Here is a 26658-nt window from a genome sequence, read left to right as displayed (position 1 = left end):
ATAGCTACACAAGGGAATAGCTACACTGTTTGTATTCGGTCATGTTTCCGGTCACTTTGCCCTGGTTAAAAGCAGTGGTTCGAGCTTTCAGTCTCGAGCGAATGCTGCCATCAATCCACGGTTTCTGGTTCTGGTTTCCTCCCAAATATGTTCTCACTAGCCTATAGTATGCAACCCAGACTTGCCAAAAGCCCTGAGTGATGCCAACTTTAATCTTTGGCATATTCTAGGAATCAGGACTTTTTCAGACCTATTTCATCAGAAAACCACTACACTGAAATCATTTCAAGTGAATTCAATGTGCCAAGATCCCTTTTTATTTATTTATATATCTTCAAATTAGACATGTCATTTCCTCATTTACTTCCAAGAGGAGGTTTAGAGCTCAGCTGAATGAAGTTGAAACCCTTCTTGCTACAGCACAATCCATTAAAGGTAAAATCTCCTATATCTATAGACTCCTTTCTGAGAAAGGAGGCTCCTCCTCTACTCCTTTGATCTGGGAAAGGGACTTTGGTCTGACTATCAGTGATCAGTTATGGGCGGAGGTCTGCGACAGGGTATACTGCTCCTCTACTAATGTAAAAATGAAAGAATCTAATTACACATTTGTGTACACATTTTATTACACTCCAATGAGACTCCATAGAATGAAAACAGACATTTCTCCAAAAAAATTCTCTGAAAGTGGAACCTATATGCATGTATTTTGGAGCTGTAGAGAGATCTATACATACTGCTGCACAGAAAATACTAGATGTACAGTTTGATATGACCCTGTGTATCCTACTTCTTAATGCCCAGCAGGACTTTGTTCTTGATCCTGACAGAGAAAATTTGCTTATGACCATTACATACTTTGCTAAGAAATGTATTCTTCTATTGTGGGCCTCTAGTACCTCTCCTACATTTAAAATGTGGATTGACCAGATTGTTGACTTTCTCCCTCTTGAAAAGCTCACTTATGACCTCCGCAAGACACAGTCCAAGTTTGATAGACTCTGGTCTCCACTACTCAACAATATTTCAAATTGGAGAGAGTGAATGGGGTGATTAGGGAGATGAGCAGATGCATGTTGTGTAAGGTGCTGTAAAATCTAAAAATGAATTATTTGCTCGTCGTCTCAGCTAAGGCTGGAAATAGCTAATAAGAACCTTGATAGTGCTGCTGCAAGTTTTTATATATTTTTTAATTTTTTATTATTTGTCATTTTTATTATTATTGTTAGTTATTTTTTTATTTTTTTAAAAAGTCTGTCACATCTGTGAATGTGGAATGTGTTTTGTTGGTTGATTGAAAAACAAGAAAACTTAATAAAAATTTAAATTAAAAAAAGAAAACAAACTATATTTATGTTAAACAACATTCTACAGGTTGAATGATTAGTGTTTCCAGCTGATCCCATTCCTCACTTGAACCCCGTGTAAAGCGATGTGTTCGACAGTACATGTCTTCTTCTTTGTCTTCCTGCCTGCAGATTATGTCTTTCCACTCTCAGCCTCTCTGATGGACAGTCTCCACCTTCCACCACCATGCGCCAAATACCCAAAATGTGAATTCTAAGGCTGGCACCCTGAGCCTGAGCTGGTGTGGCTGGACAGTAAAATAGTCAATCTCAAATGTGAAAACTGTTCAAGGGTGTGTAGACTTTCACTAGGCACTGTTTACCCATTGATTCTTGAAGAAAACAAGCACACATTAACTGGTAAATATGAAGTTGTCATTGAGATGTTTATTTTGATAAGTAAATTCATACTATTTTATCCTTCCACTAAACCTGGTTGTAGTTCTATCAGTTAGGTTGCTAGAGAAGCAGACTTGTTGCTCAATCTATTTGTTTGATTGCAATGCAGGCCGGCAATGTTCTTGTTAGGGTTGCACAGTTTGGGGAATATTCAGGTGGAAACTTTCCGTCAGAATTAACGGGAACATATGGGAAATGTATATTAATACCATTTAAATGTAGATGTTTTTTGCATTGGATATATTTACCATATATGGAGACAGAAACAAACCTTTTACCTTATCATAAGTAGACGTAATTGCAAATTATTAAATCCTTCCAATAGAAATAAAAATGTAGTTACGAATTAAGCTTTAATTAAATGAGCTGACTTCACATGGGATGATGTCGCTGAACAACAAAAGAAAGGGAATATTGAATAATCCCCAATGATCCATCACATCACCCAAAAATATTTTCAACATACATCTGTAAAATGATAGTCTTGAAACTAAAGCTTTGGTTGTCTTCCTCTCAAGCTTCCATGTCTTCTCCCTGGACCTCCTCAATGTTCAGCTCTTGAACATCAGACTCTGAGCCCTCATTTTCACTTGATGAGGATGGCTCATTGTCAGGCTCAAAAAGCCTCAAATTTGCCCACCAATTTTTCAACCCTTGTATTGGTCAGCCTGTTGCGTGCTTTGGTGTGTGTGTTCCCAAACAAGGACCAGTTGCGCTCTGAGGCAGCTGACGTTGTTGGGATTTGGAAGGTGATGGAGGCAACAGGAGAAAGAGCCTCAGATCCACAAAGTCCCTTCCACCAGGTGGCTGATGAGATATGTTGGCACGACTGCCATATTGCATCTCCATCCCAAAGCCCTTGCTTGGAAGTGTACTTCGCCAGACTGCCAAGAACCTTGCCCTCATCCAGGCCAAGGTGGCGAGACACGGTAGTGATGACACCATAGGCCTTGTTGATCTCTGCACCAGACAGGATGCTCTTGCCAGCATACTTGGGTCCAACATGTACGCTGCGGTGTGTATGGGCTTCAGGCAGAAGTCTTCACGCTTTTTGATGCATTTCAGAACTGCTTGGAGCAACAGTGAAGTGGGCAGGGCAGTACATATTTCTTCTCTTACATCTGCAAGCAGAGTCTGAACATCAGACAGGATGGCAATGTCTCCCTCAATCCGTGCAATGGCTACTGCTATAGGTTTCAGGAGTTTCAGGCTGCTTACCACTGTGGTAAACCGTGGGGTGCTGGGTTGAGCATGCAGAGATTAATACAGACACCGGGAGGTTTTAGTCAGCAAACACAACTTTACTTGGCCATAAAATACACATTACAAAGAAAATCCCGTAGGTTTCACTTGGTCCTTCTTCTCAGCGTTAGCTCTGTGTCATTCTCACCCGGTTCTCTCCCGCGGTGTGCTACAGTGCTCCTTTTATGTGGCCTCCACGGCTGGTTGGCACTTTCCCCTAATTACCTCCACTTGGAGCCATCCGTGTCAGGGTGCCCAGCTCATGTACTCCCAGTAGAGGGAGCCAACGTTGCAGTACGTACCTCCCCTCTATTTCCACACCCCAGGGAAGACTTCCCGGGATACCACACCACTCTCTCCCAAATTACATCATCCAGGATGATCCTCTTGATGGGGCTGTTCATATTGGCACTGTGATATGGCCATTTCTTGGAGAGACTCCTTCCCCTCCAGGAGGCTGTCAAACATGATGACAACACCACCCCAACAGGTGTTGCTGGGCAGCTTAAATGTGGTGCTCTTATTCTTCTCACTTTGCTTGGTGAGGTAGATTGCTGCTATAACTTGATGACCCTTCATATACCTAACCATTTCCTTGGCTCTCTTGTAGAGTGTATCTATTGTTTTCAGTGCCATGATGTCCTTGAGGAGCAGATTCAATGCATGAGCAGCACAGCCAATGGGTGTGATGTGAGGGTAGGACTCCTCCACTTTCGACCAAGCAGCCTTCATGTTCGCAGCATTGTCTGTCACCAGTGCATATACCTTCTGTGTTCCAAGGTCATTGATGACTGCCTTCAGCTCATCTGCAATGTAGAGACTGGTGTGTCTGTTGTTCCTTGTGTCTGTGCTCTTGTATAATACTGGTTGAGGGGTGGAGATGATGTAGTTAATTATTCCTTGCCCACAAACATTCAACCACCTATCAGAGATGATTGCAATACAGTCTGCTTTCTCTATGATTTGCTTGACCTTCACTACCTTCACAACTCTGTTGAACTCTGCATCCAGCAAATGAGTAGATAAAGCATGTCTGGTTGGAGGGGTGTATGCTGGGCGAAGAACATTCAGAAATCTCTTCCAATACACATTGCCTGTGAGCATCAGAGGTTGAACCAGTTGCACACACAGCTCGAGCAAGACATTCATCAGCATTTCTCTGACTACGTTCCTCCATTGAGCCAAAAAAACTTCTGATTCCAAGAGGACCATAAGCTGTTGCTATCGATAAGGTGTCTGATTCATCATTTTCACCTCAAAATAGAAGTAGAGGGACTTTTGTCAGAGGTTGCTTGTTGTGAGCGCTGAGGGAACTTTATGCACTTGGCCAGATGATTCTGCATCTTTGTTGCATTCTTCACATATGATTTGGAACAGTATTTGCAAATGTACACAGCTTTTCCTTCTACATTTGCTGCAGTGAAATGTCTCCACACATCAGTAAAGATTCTAAAAACCCAAATACAATTCCATGTATAGATAAATAGTTAAGCAGTTAGATTAAACAACTCCTTTGTAAGATACATGTTTTAAAATGAAACATGTATGGAAACAGGTGAATTAACACTCCTGGGTTAGCAGGCTCAAGCAAGCTAAAATCCACATGGTAGCAAAAACAAACTAACAGAAATTGTTAACAAGTTAGAAATGATTTCAACACACTTTGCTGTAGGCTACTATTTAACAAAAAAGAATGCATGTCATATAAAATATGTTCACCCCACCCAGTATTGTAATCAAAACTTACCAGAAAGCATGTAGTCCTTGGCTCAGACAGTGTAGTAGTGTGGGCTCAATAGCATCTCATTAGTGTACAAGATCTTGAGAATCAGCTGTACATGTGATGGAAGAGTGCACTGCACATGTGATGGAAGACTGCACTGTGCATGCAGAGGGTTGCAATTCCATTGAATTGGGGATAGTTTAACCAAAATATGCCACAAGACCTAGTATTGCCTTATGTGTATCCCACAAAAAAAGGTTCACTGTTATAAGCTAACTTTTTTGGTGAATTTATGCAAAATTCCCCAAATTTCCAGGCTTAACTTCCCATGGAAAAGTAGAATCGAGAGGATTTGGGCCATTGCTGGGACGATTATGGCCCTAAAATGGCAGCTTTGGCTCAGTTCAGGCTGCCTGATCAGGGCCAAATGACTCGGGCCTAGTCTATACTCTCATTCATTTCGGATTTGGGTCGGATCATGCTGCTGACCTGGGCCAGCAGTTTTAGATCTGGCATGCTAGAAACAGGCCAGATGTGGGCCAGACGTTTGTGCTACATGGGTAGAGATGACATGCAGGATTTTGCAGGGATTTGTAGTCTGGCACGATATCTACTTTTCGAAAATGAGAGTAAATAAAGCCGAATACAGGAATAAAAGTAATTTTGACCGAGAGAGATTTGCACGGTTATCAAAACGTCACGCCTACATAAACACAGATCTTGTTTGAAGTGGTTCTAAAATCGCCTATGGGAACAATTAATGGTGAAAAAAACATTTGACCCATTTCTGTGTTTGACTACTGGGTTTTATGGGTATTATGACTCATCCACTGTGGGCTGAATTCAATTGACGGTACAAACTTTAATTGAGGAAACATCTTTTTTTGCACTCCCTCACCTACAAAAAAATTGCCCTAAACCACTCACTGGCAGTCTGTATGGATACTTTTACCCCCACCCACAATGTTCCTTTTGGGGATTTTTTGGTTTTCATCCCGCTCAGTAGGTGGCGGCAATACACCTTTTTGGGTGTAGTCTACCAATGGCAGCTTTGGAAGAAGAAGAAGGCAAGCAAAGATGACATTTAACCTGATTTATAATGTACTACAAACCCATGGCAGGATTAGACAGATGGGTATACAGATAAGATTTGTGGCGGTGGAGGGGAAGGTGGAGGAGAACGAGGCAGTTGTTGTAGGGTACTAGGGGTAAATAGCCCCTGCCTCCCCTCTAATTCACATTAAGACCACAAGATGTCATCAAATTATTTTCCCAATAGTGAGGCTGAGATCATGAGGGAGAACGACCCAGCTAGCACAGTGGATCTTGGCCGATTCCGGCTGAGAGTCAGGGCACTCGGCTGAGAGTCAGACTCGGCCGATGTCATGTGGCCCGAGTCTGGGCCGCCTTCGGCAGTATTACTTATGGCTAGGATGTGAGGATTGAGCTCGGGCCAATTCCGGTGTGAGTTATCCGGCCCAAATGTATTACTTGGGGCTCGGGCTGATTCCGGTGTGAGTTATCCAGCCCAAATGTATTACTTGGGGCTCGGGCCGATTCCGGTGTGAGTTATCTGGCCCAAATGTATTACTTGGGGCTCGGGACGATTCCGGTGTGAGTTATCTGGCCCAAATGTATTACTTGGGGCTCGGGCTGATTGTGTCTAATCTCTGGCAGATGATTACACGGGCTGCTTTATATAATAAACATTTAATTAATTATTTATTTCCCCATCTTTTCTTCTAATTTAAGAGTCCTGTTTAAGTAGTATTTTAGTATTTTGATACTTTGTGCATATTGATAAGCATTAAAAATTGGGCCTCCCGAGTGGCGCAGTGGTCTAAGACACTGCGTCACACTGCAAACTGAGTTGCAAACTGAGTTGCTACAGATGCTGTGCCAGCCGTGACCAGGAGATCCATGAGGCGACGCACAATTGTCCGGGTTAGGGGAGAGCTTGGCCGGGCAGGATGTCCTTGTCCCATCGCGCTTCCGGCGCGGCTCCTGTGGTGGGCCAGGCACACAGTCACAAAGGCTGTGTGCCTGGCTGTGTGCATTCCAAACACTTGAAAGACACACCTTCAGCCCTCAAATTAAGTGGACACTTCTGATGACGTATCATGACATCTGATGAGTTGACACTTGCAGGGCAAGGGGTGAGGGAGGAAGGAATTCATTTTAAATGGACTGCCCTTGCCTGGAAATTCGTCACTCGTTCGTCTCGCTACGATTGTGTTTTCAGCCACCGGGTGCTTTATGTGCGCTACAGTCAATCATGATTGCATGTTTACTTATATTAACTGTATAATTATTCATATACACATACTGTATGATAGGTAGCAAATTAATTAGCTAACTAACATTAGCCTGCCTAGCTACTTCTGAAGAAGGAAAATGTTTTATTTTTACAATTTCTAAAAGCTAATCAAACAAAAACATCATTACTTTTATGAGATGTGTCTGTGCATTAGTAGCACAATTTCTAACTTATTTACATTCGTTTTTACTTGCACTTGTTTGTTGACTCCAATGACTGGAACGAACTGCAAAAATCACTGAAGCTGGAGACTCATATCTCCCTCACTAACTTTAAGCACCAGCTGTCAGAGCAGCCCCCAGATCACTGCATCTGTACATAGCCCATCTGTAAATAGCCCATCCAACTACCTTATCCCCATACGGTTATTTATTTTGCTCCTTTGCACCCCAGTATCTCTACTTGTACATTCATCTTCTGCATCTATCACTCCAGTGTTAAATTGCTAAATTGTAAATATTTCGCCACTATGGCCTATTTATTGCCTTACCTTCCTTATCCAACTTAATTTGCACACACTGTATATAGACTTTAGTTTTTTTTTTAATCTATTATTGACTGTATGTTTGTTCTACTCCATGTGTAACTCTGTGTTGTTGTTTGTGTTGCACTGCTTTGCTTTATCTTGGCCAGGTCGCAGTTGTAACTGAGAACTTGTTCTCAACTAGCCTACCTGGTTAAATAAAGGTGAAATTAAAAAATGTAAAATATAAATATAGGTTTTAAAGTTGTTTTTAAGTTTTCGCAGACTTTTCTTAGCGGATGTACAATCGTCACAAATTGAATTATGGAGAGTTTCAGGCCCCGGAGTGTACACTCCCAAACTCAACTAAAAACAAAGGCTGAGGGGCTTACTTTGCAAACTACCTTGCTTGGCTAATCATTTGGACCACCTTCCAAGATGGCGACGGGGATTCCCCCAAGGGCATAAGGCGAGGGTAAGTGGACAAGGGTGTGTATTTTAAGTTGTTTGGACCGCAACCGGGAGTTGCAGCGATGGGACAAGACAATTGGGATATGACAAAAAGGGTGTCAAAAAATAAATGCAATTATTAAAAAAAAATTGTGGATGGGCATCATTTGTATGTATAAAATGTATACAACATTTCAATGAATTTATTAAAAAATGCATCGAGCGCTTATGGGGGGATTCTGGTAAAATGCCGGCAAAGTCTGCAGAATTCCGGTAGACTGAAACGGTTTGAGGTACTTGGGCTGATTCTGGTCAGTCATTCATTTTGATTCCGGGCCGATTCCTCGTTGCTAGCTGGGGAGATACAGGATATTCGTTTAAAGAGTATATTGAGTAGAACGTCATTAAGATACAGGCTAAAATATGTCATATTTTTTTAAGAGAAACGGCGCTGGCAGACAATATTTTGTTTATCCGTCTCTGGACCACACTCCAGTACAGGAGAGTGCGGTAATGCACCATAACGTTGGATGCCAACCACCGATGAACCCCACCGAAGAAGAAGCGGCCATTTTGTTAGACGTTTGAAGGCTAGGGAGATTAGCGGACGCCTTTCGTATTATTTTTTTTACCTTACCCTCACAAATTGGAGGTGTAATTATACTGGTTCTTATAATTTATCAAGTATAATTTATTTTGCGAACAGGGTCGATCTCGTTTTTAAAACAAAGAAGATAGGACAATATTTTGTGTATAATATTCGTGCGAGATCCTGCTAACCATTCATGTTGCAAGCGTGTGCGGTGTTTATTATCCAGGAACACAGGGCCTTTTCAGCTCTCATGGCCACCATCTATCGAATTGTTTAAAACAGCTGTCTGCCCCGTGAACGCACACATTAGCTATACTTTTTGTCTTTCACTGAACTTGTATTACCCAAATTAGATTAGAAACTCATTGGAATATCGCTTTGGCTTTGCTAGCTAATCGACAGAACCCCGCGTGCGCCATTAGCTTTGAACGTGAATTAGCCATTAGCTAGTTTGCTAACTTTACTTCCTAATCTAACTTCGAGACCATGGCAGAGTTGTACATTCGCGTGGCAGAGGATGAAAACGAAGAGCCAATGGAGATCCCATCTGAGGATGATGGGACTGTTTTGCTGTCAACAGTTGCAGCCCAGTTTCCCGGAGCGTGCGGCCTACGTTACAGGAACCCTGTGTCTCAGTGCATGCGAGGCGTCCGTCTAGTTGAGGGTATCTTGCATGCACCTGAGAATGACTGGGGTAGTCTGGTGTACGTCGTCAACTACCCAAAAGGTAAGGTGTGTTTTCGTTTAGAGGCAACGTTTGTAGTTAACGTTAGCTCGCCAAATGAAGTTGCATGGTTGCTGGTACCTGTACTAGCTAGCTAGTTAACGTTACTTGCTAATGTTAGCTAGCAACTAGACCAATATGTACTCGTAAGAAGCCTAATTTTACCCCCTTGGTCCACTGACCTTGTTATTTTCAGAGGTAGACTCGATCTGTCAGCCAAATACATCTACACGAGTCGATTCTCAATTGTGATACGGTTCTAGAAATACAAAGCCCTTTACTTTAATTTTACAAATGCAAAATACACACACATAACTGGATTTATCACAATTGCAACCGACAGTATTTTTCAGTGACAACACGTTTATGGCGTCGTTCTTCCTTGACACACAGGTGTTTGGAACATGCTAGGTAGCCAATTGGCACAGGTGGGTCCCACTGTGTTCGGTCTTCCGTAAACACGCGCTGTAATGTGACATGTTGGAACACTTAAATGCTGACTAGACCTCGCGCGCATGTTGATTTGAACCAATTATATTAATTTGGCGCCAGGTCGAAAACCATTAAACATTTATGGCAATTTAGTTTGGTTTTGGTAGCTAATTTGTGCTGGGATAAATATATTGGGTTGTTATTTTGCCTGAAATGCCACAACTGGAACACAGTAAAAAAACAAGACTTCCCTTTTTCAGGACCCTGTCTTTCAAAGAGAATTTGTAAAAATCCAAATAACTTCACAGATCTTCATTGTAAAGGGTTTAAAAACTGTTTCCCATGCTTGTTCAATGAACCATAAACAATTAATGAACATGCACCTGTGGAACAGTCGTTAAGACAGAAACAGCTTACAGACAGGCAATTAAGGTCACAGTTATGAAAACTTAGGACACTAAAGAGGCCTTTCTACTGACTCTGGAAACCACCAAAAGAAAGATGCCCAGGGTCCCAGCTCATCTGCCTGAACGTGCCTTAGGTATGCTGCAAGGAGGCATGAGGACTGCAGATGTGTCCAGGGCAATACATTGCAATGTCTGTACTGTGAGACGCCTAAGACAGCGCTACAGGGAGACAGGATGGACAGCTGATAGTCCTCACAGTGGCAGACCATGTGTAACAACACCTGCACAGAATCGGTACATCCAAACATCACACCTGCGGGACAGGTACAGGATGGCAACAACAATTGCCCGAGTTACACCAGGAACGCACAATCCCTCCCATCAGTGCTCAGACTGTCCGCAATAGGCTAAGAGAGGCTGGACTAAGGGCTTGTAAGGCAGGTCCTCACCAGACATCACCGGCAACAATGTCGCCTATGAGCACAAACCCACCGTCGCTGGACCAGACAGGACTGGCAAAAAGTGCTCTTCATTGACGAGTCGCGGTTTTATTTCACCAGGGGTGATGGTTGGATTCGCGTTTATCATCGATGGAATGAGCGTTACACCGAGGCCTGTACTCTGGAGCGGGATCGATTTAGTGGAGGGTCCTTCATGGTCTGGGGCGGTGTGTCACAGCATCATCTTACTGGGCTTGTTGTCATTGCAGGCAATGTCAACGCTGTGCGTTACAGGAAAGACATCCTCCTCCCTCATGTGGTACCCTTCCTGCAGGCTCATCCTGACATGACCCTTCAGTATCACAAAGCCACCACCTTTGTTCAGGGACACATTATTCAATTTATGTTAGTCACGTGTCTGTGGAACTTGTTCAGTTTGTCTCAGATGTGGAATGTTATGTTTATAAAAATATTTACACACGTTAAGTTTGCTGGAAATAAATGTAGTTGACGGTGAGAGGACGTTTATTTTTTGGGTGAGTTTATGTAAATGTATTTTGCGACGTGTCTGGTATGGTCAACATGTAACGCTAACCCTATAAAGGAGTATCAATTTAACGTTTTGAAAATAATTTCTGTAACTTCTGTAATAATGAAAGATAATGTCCTTAAGGCCTGATTGGTGGAGTGCTGCCTAGATGGTTGTACTTCTGAAAGGTTATTTTATCTCCACAATGAACTCCGGAGCTCTGTCAGAGTGACCGTTGGGTTCTTGGTCAGTTCCCTGATTGCTCAGTTTGGCCGGGCGGCCAGCTCTAGGAAGAGTCTTTGTGATTCCAAACCTCTTCATTTAGGAATGTTGGAGGCCACTGTGTTCTTGGTGTCCTTCAATGCTGCAGCAAGTTGTAGAAACATATCAAGGATTATCAATGGAAACAGGATGCACCTGAGCTCAATTCCAAGTCTTATAGCAAAGGGTCTGAATACTTATGTAAATTTCGAAACCATTTTTTGCTTTGTCATTATGGAATAAAGTGTGTAGATTTGTATTTATCAATTTTAGAACAAGGCTGTAACATGAAAAAGTCAAGGGATCTGAATGCTTTCAGAATGCGCACTGTACATCTGAAATCTGTCTCATTGTTCTTTCTGTGACAGGTCTGCGGCCTACGGTACAGTAACCCTGTGTCTCAGTGCATGCGTCAGATCTTTGCTTGCGCTAGGTGAAGTCTGTTTTTTTGGGGAGCAACGTGCACCTTCTAGTAACATGTTACCAATGCAAACTTCCAAATAGCAATATTTAGTCTTGCCTTTTTATTTGGTGTGAAAGCAAAATAAGTCTGGTCTCGTCTTCCCTTGCTAGCAAGTTGGCTAAACACTGCACGCTAGCTAGTCTATTAGCTTCCCATATTACCATGTGAAATAATCTGATTGATAATTAAATAATATGCCTGACAAATGTTTATAATTGCCTGTGTCACTGTTATCCTTTTCGCATATCAGATAGTGTAAATTTTTAGCCACGGAGGCGAAAAAAGCTTAACAATTTCAGTCACAGTTCATATAAGGAAGTTAGTCAATTGAAGTAAATGAATTAGTCCCTAATCTATAGATTTCACTTGACTGGGATTACACACATAGATCTGTTGGTCACAGATACCTTAAAAAAATGTAGAGGCGTGGATCAGAAAACCTGTCAGTATCTGGTGTGAACACCATTTTCCTCATGCAACGCGACAAATCTCCTTCGCATAGAGTTGATCAGACTGTTGATTGTGGAATGTTGTCCCACTCCTTCAATGGCTATGCAAAATGTTGGGATATTTGCGGGAATTGGAACACGCTGTCATATGCATCGATCCAGAGCATCCCAAACATGCTCAATGGGTGACATGTCTGGGGAGTATGCAGGCCATGGAAGAACTAGGATATTTTCAGCTTCCAGAAATTGTGTTCAGATCCTTGTGAAATGGGGCTGTGCATTATCATGCTGAGACATGAGGTGATAGTGGCGGCTGAATTACACGACAATGGGCCTCAGGATCCCGTCACGGTATCTCTGTGCATTCAAATTGCCATCAATAAAATGCAATTGTGTGTTTAGCTTATGCCTGCCCATACCATAATCCCACTGCCACCGTGGGACACTCTTTTCACAACATTGAAGTCAGCAAACTGCTCATCCACACAATGCCATACATGTCTGCGGTTGTGAGGCCGGTTAGAATTTGGCAGTATGTCCATCAAATTACATTGGAGGCGGCTTATGGTAGAGAAATTAACATAAAATTCTCTGGCAGAAGCTCTGGTGGACATTCCTGCAGTCAGCATGCCAATTGCACGCTCCTTCAACATTTTGGACATATGTGGCATTGTGTTGTGGATAAAATTATAATTTTAGAATGGCCTTTTATTGTCCCCAGCACAAAATGCACCTGTGTAATGATCATGCTGTTTTAATCTGCTTCTTGGCAAAGAAGAAATGCTCACTTACAGGGATGTAAACACATTTGTGCACACAATTTGAGAGTTAAGCTTTTTGTGCATAAAAACATCCCAGAAATATTCTTTATTTCAGCTCATTAAACGTGGGACCAACACTTTACATGTTGCATTTATATTTATTTTCAGTGTATTAGAGTGTTTGGTGTCAGAATGGATCTATGGTCATGCTGTTATACATTGTATTCCATGTTACAGAGAAGGGCTGGGTGGTATATCGTATTTTACGATATACCAGTATTGATGCATGGGTTGTGTTTTTACTTTACCTTCTATAACTGTATTTAAATGTGATACGTCGTTTGTAAGGTCCAGTTTTATAGTTTACTTTGCAACTTGAGTCATCTCTCCGCTCCATGTCGCTTTCCACACAGACCTAGCCCCACCCCTTGTATCTTAAGGGGCACGTTTGTTGTTCCTCTACCATGAGAAAATCACGTTTAGTCTGCATGGTCAATGCAGCAGTGTTGATTACACCGATGATGTTTTCACTTCGATTCTTAATATATATCCACTAGCATTCTATAATTACACTTAGTGTTTCTTACATCAGCAAACAGCTCGTTTGTATTTTCTAGCTAGCTAATAAAAGTATTAAGTCAGAGTAAACTTAACCTCTCTGCGCACAGATCCCTTTAGCGGGATCATTTTCCTAAACAACCGCTGAATTGCAGTGCGCCAAATTCAAAAATATTACTAAAAATATTTATAATCATGGAATCACAAGTGAAATATACCAAAACACAGCGTAGCTTGTTGTTAATCCACCTATCGTGTCAGATTTTGAAAATATGCTTTACAGCGAAAGCAATCCAAGCGTTTGTAGAAACATGTCAAATGTTTTTTATAATCAATCCTCGGGTTGTTTTTAACATACATAATCGATAATATTTCAACCGGGCGGTAACCTATTCAATAAAAGAGAGAAAGAAAATGTCGAGCTACCCCTCTCGCAGGAATCAAAGGACACCTGACTCGTTTTGAAAAATCTCGCTCATTTTTCAAAATAAAAGCCTGAAACTATGTCTAAAGCCTGGTCACAGCCTGAGGAAGCCATTGGAAAAGGAATCTGGTTGATACCCCTTTTAAATGGAAGAGGGGCAGGCAATGAAACAGGGATAATATTTTTTTTTTTTTAAACGTCCGGGTTAGATTTCCTCAGGTTTCCGCCTGCAAAATCAGTTTTGTTATACTCACAGACAATATTTTGACAGTTTTGGAAACTTTGGGGTGTTTTCTATCCTAATCTGTAAATTATATGCATATTCTACGATCTGGGCCTGAGAAATAGTCCGTTTACCTTGGGAATGTTATTAAAAAATAATAATCTGGCCCCTAGCGTCAAGAAGTGAACCTCTGGGACATGTGGGACGCAAGCATCCCACATGGCCAACATCCAGTGAAAATGCCAAATTCAAATAAATGACTATAAAAATGAAACTTTCATGAAATCACACATGCAATACACCAAATTAAAGCTACACTTGTTGTGAATCCAGCCAACGTGTCAGATTTCAAAAAGGCTTTACGACGAAAGCACCCCAAACTATTATGTTAGGTCAGTACATAGTCACAGAAAAACTGACATTTTTCCAGCCAAAGAGAGGAGTCACAAAACACAGAAATAGAGAGAAAATGAATCACTAACCTTTGATCTTCATCAGATGACACTCAGGACTTCATGTTACACAATACATGTATGTTTTGTTTGATAAAGTTCATATTTATATCCAAAAATCTGTTTACATTGGCGCGTTATGTTCAGTAATGTTTTGCTTCCAAAACATCCGGTGATTTTGCAGAGAGCCACATCAATTTACAGAAATAGTCATCATAAATGTTGATGAAAATACAAGTGTTATGCATGGAACTTTAGATAAACTTCTCCTTAATTAGCTATACAGCCTGAAGACCATTGGTGGTGTAGACCTAAATCAGAATGTTTGTGCAACAATATCTTCTAAATCAGAGGAATACGCAAAGCAAGAATGTTAGCTGCATGAAGTATCTAAGATCGCAATTGCAATATTTGGTCAAAATAAGCCCTAGATTGTTTGCCCGTAACATGCAACCCTACGTGGCAGTGTGGAAATGATTTCGAATGAGTGCAGGAAATTCAGAAATTTGAGAAAATCAAGTTGAATTGAACAGTATGGAGTAATCAGAATGGCGAAAGACCCATTGAAATTAATGTGTTGCTACCCTATGCTCACGCACTAAAGCTCATAAAGCACATTTTGAACTTTTATTGAAAAGCATAAAATACCGTCATACCGTCCAATTTAGATACATTATATATTTTGTTGATATTCCCCCCCGCCCTTTGTAGAGCAGCTTTACAGGAACACAGAACATTTCATTTCACGAGGATAGGACTTACCATTGCTGAGATCTTATTTTCAAGTGATCGGAAAAGGTAAAAAAATGTAACAGACAGGTCAATGATATCCCTTGTCAAAAAGGCGCCTAATCACCTGTCTGGATTCGTAATTGCAGCACGTTTTGTCCACTTAAATTGGTGGTTATATTTTTATGCCATTTTCAGGGATGATGTAGAACACAGATTCAAATAAAAGTAAAATGTTGGAAATTCATATGCAATATTATACAAATTAGGCAGTTAATATGCAAATGAGGCAGTACGGAATACTTAATCACATTCATTTAAGACCAATTTAAGGTAGAATGGTTATATTATTAACATCTTTATTCAAAACTGAGTAACAATTCATGAAATTGGTAAACTTTTTATCATACTTAATGCAAATTTGATGCATAATATTTTAATTAGTCTGTATGGAATAAAATATATATAGAGCATGTTAAACCCGTTTTTAATTGAAGGTGGTCACATTGTTAACATATGGATGTTTTATGTAGAACTGTTGCTGTCTGTGGTTCTGTAACAGCGTGATCTTCAGTCTGTCATTGAATTGGCACCTTACCCTATATTGCAATGTGCATAATAGCAAAGTTATTAATATCAAACAAATCAGGTAAATACGTCATTTTTCTCTCACAGTATTCAGACCCATGTACTTCCACATTTTGTGACAGCCTTATTCTAAAATTGATTAAGTTGGGGTTTTTTGCTCATCAATCTACACACAATACCCCTTAATGACAAAGCAAAAACCGTTTTTTAGCAATAAAATGCTAATTCATTACTTAAATATCATACAATGTGATTTTCAGGATTTTTGTTTTTGATTCCGTCTCTCACAGTTGAAGTGTACCTATGATAAAAAATTACAGACCTCTACATGCTTTGTAAGTAGGAAAGACTGCCGATTTTGCAGGTTATCAAATACTTGTTCTCCCTACTGTATATAGATATCTCACACCCACACAGAACTAAGACAGATCCTGCTGATTTAGACTTTTTGAGTGTTTGTTTAATAGCCTACTCATTACTTGAGCACCAATCCTCACGCAACCGCAAAATGTTGGATAGAGCAGTTTCACAAATTCGTCTGTTTTTAATTTAATGTTATGCTGTAATAAAAGCTCTGGTATTGCTTATTTAGTCTTAACACTTCCAAACGGGCAGAATTTGTTGTTGTAATGTAAACAAACCTTTTTGCCACACATACACACGGCTCTCGCTCCTTACCCTCCTTTTACTTGGTCTCCTTATTATTACAATTATTAATATGATCATTATAATAAGTAGGCGTTTGTATATGATCCACCTCTACGCAGACGACACCATTCTGAATAACACAGTGTCCAAAGAAGGGCCAGATGTAACTAACCTCCAAACGAGCTTCAATGCCATACAACACTCCTTCCGTGACCTCCAACTGCTCTTAAATGCTAGTAAAACCAAATGCATGCTTTTCAACCGTTCGCTACCCGCACCCACCCGCCCGACTAGCATCACTACCCTGGATGGCTCTGACCTAGAATATGTGGACAACTACAAATACCCAGGTGTCTGGCTAGACTGTAAACTCCTTCCAGACTCATATTTAACATCTCCAATCTAGAATCGGCTTTCTATTTCGCAACAAAGCCTCCTTCACTCACGCCGCCAAACTTACCGTTATTTTTACCAAAGCCCCTTATACCACCCACCACTGTGACCTGTATGCTCTAGTCAGCTGGCCCTCGCTACATATTCGTCGCCAGACCCACTGGCTCCAGGTCATCTATAAGTCTGCTAGGTAAAGCTCCGCCTTATCTTAGCTCACTGGTCACCATAACAACACCCACCCGTAGCACGCGCCCCAGCAGGTATATCTCACTGGTCACCCCCAAAGCCAACACCTTCTTTGGCTGCCTTTCCTTCCAGTTCTCTGTTGCCAGTGACTGGAACGAATTGCAAAAAACGCTGAAGCTGGAGACTTATATTTCCCTCACTAACTTTAAATATCAGCTATCTGACCAGCTAACCGATCGCTGCAGCTGTACATAGTCCATCTGTAAATAGCCCATCCAATCTACCTACCGCATTCCCATATTGTTTTTATTTACTTTTCTGCTCTTTTGCACACCAGTATCTCTACTTGCACATCATCATCTGCTCATTTATCACTCCAGTGTTGATCTGCTAAATAGTAATTATTTATTTATTGCCTACCTCTTCACGCCATTTGCACACACGGGGACGGGGATATAGACTTTATTTTTTTCTATTTTGTTATTGACTTTACTCTTGTTTATTCCATGTGTAACTCTGTGTTGTTTGTGTCGCACTGCTTTGCTTTATCTTGGCCAGGTCGCAGTTGTAAATAAGAACTTGTTCTCAACCAGCTTACCTGGTGAAATAAAAAATAAATAGTAGTAGCCTTGTATAACCACCAGCTGTAGGCCTAAGAGCGCAGCCTGTTTAGTCTTAATACTGTAACTTACTAAAGCCTGTGTCAATCATTCTTTCATTCATGTCATCACACAGCATACGAGTCATTCATGCTTTGAAATGCAATCAAGCATTTCAGTTTTAAAACAAAATAACACAGGGAGCTTTTAATAAATAAATCTGTTTTTGGTCTTTGCTGTCAAAGGCTCTATACTTTTTTTTTTACTGTTAAAACACTCTTACAGTACCAGTCAAGTTTGGACACACCTACTCATTCCAGGGTTTTTCTTTATTTATACTATTTTCTACATTGTAGAATAATTGTGAAGACTTCAAAACTATGAACTAACACGTATGGATTCATGTAGTAACCAAAAAAGTGTTAAACAAATTAGATTCTTCAAAGTAACCACCGTTTGCCTTCTCTCAACCAGCTTCATGAGGTAGTCACTGGAATGCATTTCAATTAATAGCTGTGTCTTGTTAAACGTTAATTTGTGGAATTTCTTTCCTTAATGCGTTTGAGACAATCAGTTGTGTTGTGACAAGGTAGACCAGGTTCATATTTTGGCAAGAACAGCTCAAATAAGCTAAGAGAAACGATAGTCCATCACTTTAAGACATTAAGTCAATCCGGAAAATGTGCAATTGAAAAAACATAGTGCTATGATAAAACTGTCTCTCATGAGGAAAGGAAGACCCAGAGTTACCTGTGTTGCAGAGGATACGTTCATTAGAGTTATCTAAACCTCAGATTGCAGCCCAAATAAATGCTTCAGAATTCAAGTAACAGACAAATCTCAACATCAACTGTTCAGAGGAGACTGTGGGAATCAGGCCGTCGTGGTCGAATTGCTGGAAAGAAAGCACTACTAAAGGACAGCAATAAGAAGAAGAGACTTGCTTGGGCCAAGAAACACGAGCAATGGACATTAGACCGGTGGAAATCTGCCCTTTGGTCTGATGAGTCCAAATTTGAGATTTTTGGTTCTAACCGCCATGTCATTGTGAGACGCCGAGTAGGTGAACGGATGATCTCCGCATGTGGTTCCCTCCGTGAAGCATGAGGAGGAGGTGTGGGGGTGCATTGCTTGTGACACTGATTTATTTAGAATTCAAGGAGCACTTAACCAGCATGGCTACCACAGCATTCTGCAGCGATAATCCATCCCATCTGGTTTGGGCTTAGTCCCATTATCATTTATTTTTCAACAGGATAATGACCGAAAACACTTCCAGGCTGTTTAAGGGCTATTTGACCAAGAAGGAGAGCAATGCACCTGAGCAACATTTGCCCGTTTCAAGTATTATTTTTACGTCCTCCACATTATGCTGTCATGTGTTCGGAGTTTGTAATAAAATGTTTTGATGTGATTCTGATAGGCTATAGGTCAGGCCTTATTGGTCACATGCAGTGTTTACATGTAAAGAGAGCAATGTTTGAGGGAGTAGTGAATGTTTTTCCTAAACAAATTAAGGATTTCATTAACAGAACTTTTCAGTCAGATAAACAAGTAAGAAATTAATTGGCTCCAATTGTTGCATTTTATAGATAGCTGTGGGTGTATCATACAATGTGTCTATATAGGAGACCCGTTCATAACTAGAGTACAGAGGCCTGCTCACCGTCCCGGGATAGGTGGAGTTTATCTGTGCAAAAGCCCACCATTCGATCCCATGGAATTGCCAATATAGCACACTGAACATCCCCTTTGACGTTTCATGCTTGGGAATCGTGAGACAGAACAATATGTCCTCGTGAATAGCATCCCCTGACATGTAGCGAACAATAGTCAATGCTTCTCGGCCCGCACAGCTAACGTCCATTTGGAGAGCATAAGGTGGCGAGTTTGAGTCGTCCAGTCAGTTTCCTCTTGATTGCTAACTACATCATCAATTCTTAGTTTCAGTGTTATCTGACAAAGGTATTGACGTGAGTTTCTGTGCCTCTGCCCTCTCCACACATTGTTTTCACCATATCAATTGCGGCCTGTAATATCAAAGTCTCTGGAATAGTGTGTGGTTTCATAGCGTCGCTGGCCTAACCATTCACCGTGGTGCAACGGTCAAGTGCGGCCTTTCCCACGCTCTTAAGGGCGCTCTGGTTGAATTGTAGGTTGGAAAAATTGGAATAATTTGCATTTCGATTTTAAGGTTAACCACCTTACCAACATTTTCTGAGACAAAGACGTCATTAAATGTATTTTATTTTTTATCCTGGGATTTGGACATTTTCCCGCAACCCCATTTTCATATGCCGCTATATTCATATCGATCTTACTCTGGTAGGAGGAATATCTTCCGCCAAAAGCAAATATGAAGACGCATATTTCCCGGTTTTCACAAAAAAGGCTGTCCCACGGAGTTAAATGCTCTGAGCACGGCACTTGCTTTACATTTTGGCTCATATCGCGTATATTTCATAACTTACGGTATTGTGATTTTTAGACATGGAAAATCGATTTGTTTACTGCTGATTTTTGTAGATTTCTCATATAGTGTCCATTGTATGTCGCATCACCTACCACCCTACAAATAGCCTAGAATAACATTATCACTTCTAAACAAAATACCTTTTTGGGGATACTAATAAGTAGGGTGTCAACCAATCGTTCAGTTGGATCTTTCTCTAACATATCAAAAAGTTGGATTTCATAACCTAATGCTTCTGATAATAAGCACCAAGCTCTCTTGACAGCGGTGCTGCTTTCTCACACTTTTGGGGATTTTACATGTTATGGTGGTCATCAGCAAAGTTGTTAAAGCGGGTCTCAAAAAGCTACATTCACCTGACACGAGCTGAGTTAAACGTAAAAGGCTTTGAAAATATAAAGCTTGCAGTGTGCTCTGTTGACATTTCAGAGATATGCTTGTTTATGTGAGATCTTCTAAAAAAGAATAGGAATTTCGCATTATATGAAGTGTGTACTAAAATATGAATGTCTATCTTACCTCTGTTTTATGACCTCGAAGGAGGATGAGTTCAACTGTGATTCTGTAAGTTTTGCCTTAATTCTCGCACAGCTTCCAGCCTAGCTGACGCAATGCTGTTTTCCAGATATTTTTTTGGGGGCCTCCCATTGATTTAGTCACCCTAATTGTGGCCATCCTACACGGGTAAAAATTAGATTTGGACCACTGGTCTTCTTGGCGTATCTAAGCAATATTTGTTTTAATTACCTATCGGGCAAAATGTTTTTGGGGCCTCCCGAGTGGCGCAGCGGTTTAAGGCGGAGCTTGAGGCGTCGATATAGACCCGGATTCAATCTCATGAAGCAGCGCACAATTGGCCCAGCTTTGTCCGGGTTAGGGAAGGGTTTGGCCAGCCGGGATTTCCTTGTCCCATCGCCCTCGAATGGCTCCTTGTGGCGGGCTTGGGCGCCTGCAAGCTGACTTCGGTCACCAACGGCTGGCTTCCGCGTTAAGCAAACAGTGCAGCTTGGCAGAGTTGTTTCGGAGGACGCGTGGTTCTCGACCTTCGCCTCTCCTGAGTCCGTACGGGAGTTGCAGCGATGGGACATGACTATAACTACCTTTTTGGATATCACGAAATTAAGGAGATAAAGGGTAAAGACACCCAAAAATAAGGCTACAATGTTTGGTTTGTTTGAACAGTCACTGCGATTTTATATATTATAGCAATGCCAAATAGGGTGCTTATTTAATGCCAAGCTAAACCGAGACAGCAATCTTGAAGTTGAAGTGATTTTGTTGATTAGCTTCCCACATCGCCATTTGAAATATTCAGATTTATAATTAAATAATATGCCCTGGCAAATATTCATATACTTGCCGGTGTAACCTACAACATTATCCCAATTTGATAAGCTGCTTCAATATATTCTCCCCCCCTTATCAGCTAAAATAGAATATTGTCATATTTTTGTTGCAGAGAAAAAGCAGCTCGCAGCTGTTTTTACCAATAGCCTGGAATCTATAGTTATTACTTTTGGGGGGATTCTGAAAAGGCGACAATGTTTGGGTTATTGTTTGAACAGTCACTGAGATTAAATGTATTTATTAACGCAAAATAGGTTACTTTGATGCATAGCCTTTAGGTCAGAGCAAGGAACCAAGTGAGCTTCATTGCCTACACAATACTGCCATGGCTACACAAGGAATGATATGCTGCGTTACAATTTTCATGTGATATGGGAGTATGTAGAATGTCGGAGCGCACTACAGCGACATCGCTACGCAATATGCGTAGCTCCGTAGGGTCTGTCTCCATAGGGTATTCTAGCTAGATCTACCTAACATTTATATTTCTTAGCTAGTTAGTTTGTTTAGGCCAATGACCACGTATTTTAACATTGTTCATCCTCCTGATTCTGTCTTATCACTGTATCATAATGTCATACAACATTTTGCATTCCTGTGTCAGATAACAAAAGGAAAATGGATGAAATGGATGCTGCCTCTGCGGTTAAAATGAAGAGGAGTATCGAGAAAACATCAGACCTCATTATCCTTGGTTTGCCTTGGAAAACATCTGAGCAAGATTTGAAAGACTACTTCGCCACTTTTGGAGAAGTCATCATGGTGCAGGTAACCCAACCTAATCAACATTTTGTTTAATGGTTGATGTACTTCATGGAGGTAGCATGCATGTCAGTAATCATACCTCTCTCTCGCTCTCTCTGTCTCTCTCTGCTCGCAGGTCAAAAGAGATGTTAAGACTGGGAACTCAAAGGGTTTTGGCTTTGTTCGGTTCACTGAGTACGAGACTCAATCCAAAGTGATTTCTCAGCGACACATGATTGACGGAAGATGGTGTGACTGCAAACTACCCAACTCTAAGGTATTTAATCAATGTTTAAGGAGTACCTGCTTATTTGAATCCTTTCCTCTAAAGTCTCAATTGTGTTCTATTCCCAGTTCAGGTAAAATATTTAAGTGCTTTCACTCTTTTATTGTCACGATAGGCAGGTCCCGATGAGCCCATGCGCAGCCGTAAAATCTTTGTTGGCCGCTGCACAGAGGACATAACCACTGATGAGCTCCGACAGTTCTTCATGCAGTATGGCGAGGTCACCGATGTCTTCATTCCCAAACCCTTCCGGGCTTTCGCCTTTGTCACTTTTGCAGACGACCAGGTATGTTTTCCAATGGCCGTTGCTCAACCTGTGGTGCGCAGATTATATTCTGGTTTGCTTGTTGAATCATCTCCTACACCCGCCCCCCTCTCTGTCTAGGTTGCCTCAGCTCTGTGCGGAGAGGACCTGATCATCAAGGGTGTCAGCGTGCACATCTCCAACGCTGAGCCTAAGCACAATAATAGTAGGCAAATGATGGATCGTGGGGCTGGTGCGTTCGGGGGCCAGGGCTATGGCGGTGGTCGTGGAGGGCTAGGGAGCAGTGGCAGTAGCGGGGTGAATTTCGGGGGGCTTAGCCTTAACCCAGCAATGATGGCCGCCGCTCTGCAGAGCAGCTGGGGCATGATGGGTATGCTTGCTAACCAGCAGGGTCAGACCAATTCGGCAGGCACCGCTGCCGCCGGGCAGACCAGTGCCACCCGAGATCAGAGCCAGGCCTATAGTTCTAATAGCACCAGTTACAGCAGCCCCAGCTCAGCTAGCCTAGGGTGGGCTGCAGGCACCAACTCTGCCTCCAGCAGTGGGTTCAGCTCCGGATTTGGCACCTCTATGGAGTCAAAATCATCAGGTTGGGGAATGTAGAAAACTTTGATTTAAAGTTTCTAGATTAATCTGGTAAGTATTTTGAGGGGCAAGAAAGAGTTAGTCATATCTTATGTCCCTACTATTTAAAACTATATTGCCTTTCATTTTGTTAAAGAAGACATTTGAGTATTCATATGTTTGTGTGTGTGACTAATTCTGTAGGAAATGAGTGCGAGTGGTTGAAGTGTATAGTTAATGGTAAACTACTACACATGTAGTTTTTTTTTTTTTGAGAAAAAGTTATTTTGTATAAGACATCCGATGACTGCATGCTAAGTAGATATTTGAGTATCACGACAGCCCCCCCCCCCCCAACCACGTGTATATGGTATTGAATTGGGTTTGATGTTTAATCTCTGTATGCAGTTGATTGTTTTTTTTGTTTGCTGTTTTATGGAAACGCCTTCATGAAAATCTCTTCAACAGTTAACTCTTTCTTTATCTCTCGAATTTCCTGGAAAGAAGCCCCTCATTGGCAGCAATGTTCGACCGAACTCCGTATCAGTACCCCTCGTCCCATGTGTAAATGCTTTGCCATCAAAAGACACAGCTTCACTCTGCATATACTGTGTTAGACGGTGGGTGTTGTGTTTATCTCCCCTTTTCATGGATCAAAACATCTTGTCTGCTTTATCACTTGTGAACAAAGCGATCGGTAGTGGCCAAAGAGTGAGAGACTGAGTGTGGGAAAAGCAGTATGAAAAGGACTGGTTGTGCGATGCTGAAGAGACAGATGTCTGCGAGAGTTGAGAAGAACCTGTGGCTTTGTGCGAGTGTGTTCCATATGACCATCGAAAGGACATTCATCGTATCTTGAGATCCCTACGGTCTCCTTTCTCTATTTCTATCAATCTTAAACACAATGGAATGTTTAGAGCAATGAATATTTGTACCCTTTCTTGCTGTCTGATTTGATGTGAATGGTGTGTGTGCTTCATTTTCTTCTTGTTCCTACCCCTTTCCGTGTGAAAATGTGACCTGCTGTTGGTGATTGTCTGTGTTGAGAGCACTGGGGGAGCTTGGAGGATTGTGTGACGGTGCATGTGATCTCAGTGTGTCTTAAGAGGGTGAAGTGGCAAGCGTTTGACGAGCTATTGACATTTTGTGTTATAGTGTTTTTGAATGCATTTTATATGTTTTGTGAATCAAAGGGAATTCTCAAATAAAACAAAATTTGACTAGGTATGTTGCCTACCTGACAGTAATTTAGTTTAAACATTTTGGACTGTTAACATTAATTGAACTGCGAACACTTTAATTCGCATGTATAGGGACCTTGGACACTGCCGGCTCAGTTTTACATCAGAAACCCAGAGTGAAGTCAATTTTCGGGAAGCTGAAGACTGGAGTTTGATGCACTGTTGGTTGGGGGCAGGCAACAAGCCAACAGTGGAGATGCTGCAGAATGCCTTTTATGTTTGAAAAGGGGCTTATTCACCTCACTAACAAGACCCCTTGGACCACCCCATTGAAATTTAAAACTGACCGTTCTCAATTGGGCAGAGGTATTCGGTTTATACCTTCAAATTAGTCAATCTTAAAAGCAGTGCTAAAATGGAATCTATTTAACTAATCGCCTGCAATTAAGTGACGATCATGTTTTTGTTTTATTTCGTTCTGTTTTTTGAAGACATGACCTGATAATTATTTTTAGAATTTTTGCATTTGACAGATTAATTTGGTCAAATTATACTTTGTCTCAATACAGCCATTGGTTATTGTAAATGGAAGTGCAAAGATTTAAGTAAAGGCTTTTATTTCAAGTATTCCGTAGATTTCTTTTTGATTTGCTTTAAAATGTAAAATTTCAGTCGGATTGACAGGACATTCCTGAATTATTTTAACGCCGTAAAGGGGAATGACTTGAGTCAATTCTACAGGGTTTTGGATAATTTATGATTGAACTCGCCAGCAGGAATCATATCACTTGTGTACTGATATTGAACTCTTTATTTTTAGTTCTCTAAAATGTAAAATAAAGTTTAACATTTTGAATCATTTGTTGTATTTGTCCATTTAGACAAGTTTTAAAAGTTTATCAGCAGCCAGCCAGCGCCATATTTAGGTTCTGGTCAGAAGTTACTGTTGCCATGTTTACAATTTATTTTGAGTCTGTGGCAACCTTATGGCAATATTAGATCAACATCCCTTATAGATCAACTCCGCAATTTGTTGAATTTAGATTTATGCTCGACTCAATCCGTATCGTGGAAGTTAAACGCGATTGCAATTTAAAGGCAATGTTCTCGCGTTCGCAGCGACTGCGTTCATGGTAAACACTGCATAAATCGTCTGAATCGGAAATTACTTTTACATGTCAATCGTGCTTGATTCCAGCCCTTAGCCCATTCTCTCCTTTTAGAATGGGAGCAACTTGCTTATTAACCGGCTCACAGCCTCGTACCCAATTAACTTCTTTCATGCAGCCAACATTTTAACCTCCAGGGGGTGCCAAAACATAATAGAAGGCAATACCCTGATAGAATATAAGGCCCTGGGGGCACGACTTCGTGGCCCCAGAGGATCATTAATTTCATATATTTTAAGAACTCTTTTTGAATATGCATAAATCATATTGAAATATATTTCAAAAGTTGCTAAATATGGTGTATAAATAATTTCAAAAAGCAGTAATTGATTTTGGCCGAAGTCCACAAAAACCCAATTGCCAAACTGAGTATCATGCTAACGGCGGTGTTGATTTAATGTAATGGGTACATTTGATAGACAGTCTAAATTGAACTGCGCAGGAATTGTTTTAACAGGCTTACAACCAAATTATTCTTATACTACTGGTATTATGATTTAATAAGTATGCCTAAATACCTTTTTAATTTGTATTACTTTCTAGGTTGGTAAAAGAACCTCCACTGCATTTGTCTAAAGCTTTGTTTATATTGGAAGATCTGGAGGGGCACCAAAATGGCTGAAAGATGCCTTGATAACCTGATCTCCTAACCCCCTCCCCCTTCATGGAGTAAAGAGCAATGAATTTGTCTAGTTCAGTGTACCTCGTTCTTGCCTAATGGGCAACAGTGAACATTGTCATCCCTACCTGTGCTATAACTACTCAATAAGGCCACACTTGGGTAAATTGAGTGAAGGAAGTATTGGTTATGAGTATGACAACATGCACTAA

General features: G+C 41.1%; 1 protein-coding gene across 2 annotated transcripts; it reads left to right on the top strand.

The window, feature by feature from the left end:
• Window positions 1-8515: 8515 nt before the first annotated feature.
• LOC111976373 (TAR DNA-binding protein 43) lies at window positions 8516-24135 on the top strand. Of its 2 annotated transcripts, XM_070448116.1 has the most exons (6): window positions 8516-9259; window positions 22223-22386; window positions 22499-22639; window positions 22764-22934; window positions 23034-23125; window positions 23958-24135. In XM_070448116.1, exons 1-6 carry the CDS (start codon window positions 9019-9021, stop codon window positions 24043-24045), a joined length of 897 nt encoding a protein of 298 aa, XP_070304217.1. In that variant the 5' UTR covers window positions 8516-9018; the 3' UTR covers window positions 24046-24135. The 2 variants fall into 2 exon arrangements, with proteins under 2 accessions (XP_070304217.1, XP_023860929.1); XM_024005161.2 differs by having other exon boundaries at window positions 23034-23987.
• The last annotated feature ends 2523 nt before the right edge of the window (window positions 24136-26658 follow it).

The sequence above is a fragment of the Salvelinus sp. IW2-2015 genome, linkage group LG17 (genome assembly GCF_002910315.2).
Source record: "Salvelinus sp. IW2-2015 linkage group LG17, ASM291031v2, whole genome shotgun sequence".
Taxonomy (NCBI): Eukaryota; Metazoa; Chordata; class Actinopteri; order Salmoniformes; family Salmonidae; genus Salvelinus; species Salvelinus sp. IW2-2015.
The sequence above is the reverse complement of the archived record's forward strand: the minus strand, read 5'-3'. Positions and strand labels throughout refer to the sequence as shown.